At 31.3% G+C, this 5,408-nt stretch overlaps 1 protein-coding gene across 1 annotated transcript; it reads left to right on the top strand.

The window, feature by feature from the left end:
- The first annotated feature begins 235 nt into the window (after positions 1-235).
- Positions 236-5,075, top strand: LOC148270611 (sialin-like). Its single transcript, XM_088242357.1, has 3 exons — positions 236-323; positions 1,477-1,625; positions 4,705-5,075. Exons 1-3 carry the CDS (start codon positions 275-277, stop codon positions 4,948-4,950), a joined length of 444 nt encoding a protein of 147 aa, XP_088098483.1. The 5' UTR covers positions 236-274; the 3' UTR covers positions 4,951-5,075.
- The last annotated feature ends 333 nt before the right edge of the window (positions 5,076-5,408 follow it).

Genomic DNA, 5,408 nt, shown 5'->3' with positions numbered 1-5,408 from the left:
CATCTCAGTGACCCTTTCTTAATATTATCAATTATACCTTTCTCAGATTTGCACTCTCGCCTGATTTCACAATTTGTAACCCTGTCATACTTATTGTATTTATATCAAAAAATAAATCACAATGAACCACGAGAACTTCCCACTGTAATAGGAAAAAGAAAAATAAGTCTTTCAAATAAAACTTTTTTCTCGGTCCCATTTTCTTCAATTTTAATGTAATTTTTCATTTTATTTTCAGGATGGTCCCTTCATTTGGTCCGAACCCCTTCAGGGCATGATCTTGTCGTGTTACTTCTGGGGGTACTTCATATCCCAGGTTCCAGGTGTGTGTAACCAAATTATTTTAGTATAATGTAAGTTATAACTAGTTGTTTAAGTTTTTTTAACAACTATCTAAATAAATTCTTTTACTTTCAATTTTTTTTGTTTTATCAAATGTTTATTAACCTTGATTTTTGAAAAGCGCGATTTTCAAAAAATGGCATTTATTATGACAAAATCATATGATTTCCTTATTTTTTATCAGACTGCAGCCGTAAAAGGATATGAGGTGGGACATGGGATTGGTGAGAGATCAATTTAATGAATAGTTTTTTGAACACTGTTTCTGTCACTCTCGCAGCCCTTTTTTATAAATGTTTTAAGTATTCTGTTTTTGTAATTCATTTAGTTTTTTTATTATAGTATTAATTTTATTGTAATATATTATTTTATTGTTTATTTAGTACATTTTTAATATATGTAGCTTTAGAACACGTACTTTGTATCTAATGAAGCTGTTAGGAATGTTTTCTTGCAATTTTCACATGCTAAATACTTAATTTTTAATATTATTTTTTATTTATTTATTTATTCATTTTTCACATTACAGACAATAGTAAAAAATAAAAATAATGTGTCTTCACTGGGGTTACCCGTCCCGAGGACACGTGAAAATATGCTTTTTTTTAAATGTGAGAATATACAATGAAGACTTAATATACGGAAAAAAATTACAAGACGTTAAGACACCTTTAAACCCTCAGTATTTGTGTTTATATTACATTCATGTACACCTGTATTATTCAAAACGTAAAATAAAAGAACATATACAAAAATAGCTCAAAGTAAAAATATCATTGACAACAAATTCAGTTCAGGTACGAAGTAAATGCTGGTATAATCAATACAAAATGGAAGTTATGAGTTATCAGACGTTTCATAAGTATTTCTACGATAAAAAAAACACAGGTAGCAAATTTTGCCTCGTGGTCTAATAGTCATCGTGTTTGCCTACCATGCAAGAGGTCTCGGGTTCGATTCCCAATATCGACATGAAATATTTATTGTACTGAACTTCCTGAACTGAAACTTTATTAAATTTATTGAACTGAACTTCCCCAATCTGACATGTACCTATTGTCACTACCTCTCTACTGTAAATAATATTTTGACTAAAACCATGCACACTTTATCATTGAAAAAATCTTGTTCCAGGTGGTCGAGTGGCAGAACTGTTTTCAGCTAAATGGGTGATGTTCTTCAGTGTTCTGATCAATATTGTGTGCACCCTGCTCACTCCCATCATGGCGGAAGTTCACCACATCGCTGTCATCGCCATGAGAATAGGAGAGGGCATTGGAGGGGTGCGTTTATTTATTATTATTATTTTTTTGTTTACATTTTAGTATGTTTCTTATTACATTTATTAAAACGAAAATCCCACATAAGCATGACTTGTGTGTGGGTATACTAAATCTAGAATATATTATGAAATCTATGGTGTGAAAGTGAAATAGAGACACATTATTTACCCTGTCACGTCCAGGGCTAATATTCCAAACGCTCTCGCGGCCGTATTATCTCGTGTATTTATATACAAAATACACGAGAAAAACTGTTTTCTCGTGCCGCGAGAGTAGATCAGAATAGCACCCCAGTTTATTGGTCAGACATCTACAAATTACAAGTTTAGAGATAAACGAGAAAAAACTGTTTTAACTGTCACATAAAATTTAATGCATTATACAAATAAAAGACGAGTGATACATTAATCCACAAATTTGAAAAAACCGGTAAACGGTTTTATCGCTTTCACGACATTTACGAGACTAGGTCGAGACTAGTCTCAAAGATATGGTAAAAGCGATGAAACCGGTCACTGATTTTTCGGCTGACGTCTTTTATTTCCATAATAAATTACAACGAACTTCCCTCACGAATTTTCACTTACAAACTTGAATGTTTTAAAATTTAATATCGTCATATTTTTTAACTAATTTTTAGTGATTGACAGTAAAAGTCTAAAACCAAAAATTAGGTACCGAGCGACAGGTTTATCGCCGTTTAATTCTGTCGAAGTTTTTTGGCATTGCTGGTATTTTGCAATTATCTGAGTAGTGATAAAAATACAGCGAAGAATATTTTGCATAAAAAACCTTGTTTTTTCAGACTTTTACCAATGAACTGGACGATCAATGTTTAACGAATGTCAATAGAAATATTTTATGTACTGCTAAACACAAATTATTTGAGGGAGTATAAGGATCAATTTAGAAAAAATGAAATTTAAAAAAACATGAAAGAATTTTGATAAATTTAATTTCAATATAAAATAATTTTAATGAAAATGAATGGGGTTGTGTTTGTGGTATCACGGAGGCCCGAAGTTCAAACCCCCTTTCACCCTAACTTGATTTCCATGTTCTAATAGTGAGTTACTTAAAATTCGTTGAAAATGGCCACCAAAATTGAAATATTTGGGTAAAAAATGAAAAAGCGAATTTTTTTCCCATATATGTGTATTTTTAAATATATAAGAATGGTATGATTTAAAAATATAGATATATAAGTATATGCAGTTCTTACGATAATTTAAGATTAAGACAATATATATGTAATAACACACATAATTGATGTGTATATGTAATAACATAATATGCATCATTTATATATATTTTTGTGTTGAGTGTAAAATTAATTCAAATGCAGTTTTAATGAGAGCATTTTATTTAAAACAATATACCTATATTAAAAGTAACCTTATCCTTATAAGCATGCTGTGAATTCTAATTTTTTGTAATTAAATATCTTATTACTAATTGTCCTAATTGATAATAGTTCGATGCAACGAATAATAAAAAAACATTAAATTTAAACTTTCAATTTAAATATTGATGAATAGTCAAACAATTATCAATAATTGATTTATAATAAACGTATATATAAATCATTAAAATACAGGAGTAGTCATAGTGTCCCGATTCGATGAATGTTGAGTTGGGCTTACTTACTTACCTATATATTGAGAATTTTTCCACAATGCGAGCAACGATTTAGTGTTCATCGATATGAATATGAAATATTAAGAGCAGTTTGGTGGTTCCATGACAAGGGCATGGCCCTACCGGCGCTGTACGCTCTCTTGGGGCGATGGGCGCCTCCGAGAGACCGCAGCAAAATGACAATTATGGTACACGCAGGATCCGCCCTGGGAGGCTTTAAAGCCTACTTCACCGGAGTCAATATGTTGGTAGGATTTGGTAAGAAGAACTGTAACATAACTTGTCTTCTCACCGATCTATCGGCTCTGTCTGGTGATGGAAAGCATGTCGCGTGGGTTATCTCTGTTTCTATACAAGCACTACACATATACTTTTTATATGCACCACTATTCTCCCTCTTTCTGTGTTCCGCATTACCTTCTACTGAAAATCCTTGACGCCAGTTTATAATACACATGTGGTAATTTTAATTAAGAAGTAATACATAAAAACTTCTCAAAATATAAACATGTCGTGTACGTAACACTCAAATGGTATGCTATTTGATGTTTGTATACAAAATATTATATCAGCTATATTAAATATAAAAGTTATGGTAAGTATTTAAAAGTGACAAATATGAATTCAACTCACAGTGAAATAATATGTTTATTTAGTTTGAATGACATACTTATAATATTTAGTCTCAGAATAGTAAAATGACTGGTAATAATTTTTTTAGTACAATGCATAAGTACTCTTAAAAATGAAATCAGCACTATAAACTGAGTGAAATGATAAAGCAGCTCCAGTAATAGAAAAATAATAATATGTAAGCATAATTATGAAAAATCCTTAATCAACTAACAGCTCAATGTACTATTTCGACATGTATTGTACATTTACATATGATGTAAAAACTATTACTTATCCAAAAACAAACTTTAAACAAAGGATAATGTATTCAACAGTGACAAATATGTATACTGTGGAATACTTACCTTAATAATATAGTAAAAACTAAATTTATTATGTTATTATGTCCCAAAATTGTATTACCGCCATACAACATAATGTCACCTTAACTTATTAAACTCGTCCACGTAAAAAATGATATTTTGACGTTTTCTGTTAGGACTTCAAATAATCTAAATGTGTGAAAAACTTGTACATTCGTACAGTGTTGCATTATTTAAAATATATATATATATATTCGCTACTGAAGTAAAAAACTGTTTTTACTCTCCCTGAACTAAAGCAAGTTTGGGACTTACTAGTTTTACAAGTTAGGCAGATGATAAGGCACTAGGAGCCAGAGTAGCGGTTGTAACTTTGAAACGTTATTATTTGTAAAATAGTTGTAAATATTTATGATTTTTGTTTACAAAGAAGTAAAGTTTTAAAACACTTTAAACCCAATTGAAGTCAAGTATAAAAGGATCTAACGATGAAGGTGTGATAGGGAGTGACATTCCCCGCAATGCACGTGCTGCTGTCCAAGTGGGCCCCGCCAGCCGAGAGAGGAGTCCTGTCAGCCGTGGTGTACGCAGGGACGGCCCTGGGAACTGTGTTGTCTATGCTCCTAGCCGGAGTGCTTTCTGCCAATCTCGGTAAGACACAATCTTGCGATATTCAAAATAAGCTCATTTACACTGAAAAATACTTGCAATTCAGGTTGTTGTCGACTTACAGCCGTTCAACTTTATGACCACAATTAGAGATTGGTTGTCCACCTGCACTAAACGTGGCAATATCAGACTAAGCATTTTTAAGCCTCTCTGAGATGTCAATGAAAAATTACAATTTCTTAATTTAAGAAATTGAATCGGGCTTTTTCTAGTTTGAAATATCAGATCCAGTGTGGCTTCCAATTTAAACATTTTGTTTTATAATTTATTTTTAAAACTATTTCATTGTTATGTTTTTTATAATAAATTATGGATGAACAAGAATATGAAAGAGATTTCCTGATCCAGGTTCACATAACTACTACACGAGACAATATGTTTAATTGAATCATTTTATATAATTAACAGCAGCTACGGTAACGATTCATTACTCTAGCTCCTGTGATTTGTATTCATAAAAAATACACAGTTCATTAAAATCTTTAATTACTTTGCACATGTGTGGGTAATAATAATAAAATCATTCAAACACACTGTA

Source organism: Micrasema longulum, unplaced genomic scaffold (genome assembly GCF_059751315.1).
Source record: "Micrasema longulum isolate JH-2025_06_02 unplaced genomic scaffold, ASM5975131v1 h1tg003687l, whole genome shotgun sequence".
Classification (NCBI taxonomy): Eukaryota; Metazoa; Arthropoda; class Insecta; order Trichoptera; family Brachycentridae; genus Micrasema; species Micrasema longulum.
The sequence above is the reverse complement of the archived record's forward strand: the minus strand, read 5'-3'. Positions and strand labels throughout refer to the sequence as shown.

Excerpts from the sequence above, each read along its gene's own strand:
- LOC148270611 (XM_088242357.1), top strand. The coding sequence starts at position 275 with ATGATCTTGTCGTGTTACTTCTGGGGGTACTTCATATCCCAGGTTCCA. Across the intron at positions 324-1,476 it reads CTTCATATCCCAGGTTCCAG|GTGGTCGAGTGGCAGAACTG; the intron begins GTGTGTGTAACC and ends ATCTTGTTCCAG. Across the intron at positions 1,626-4,704 it reads TAGGAGAGGGCATTGGAGGG|GGAGTGACATTCCCCGCAAT; the intron begins GTGCGTTTATTT and ends AAGGTGTGATAG.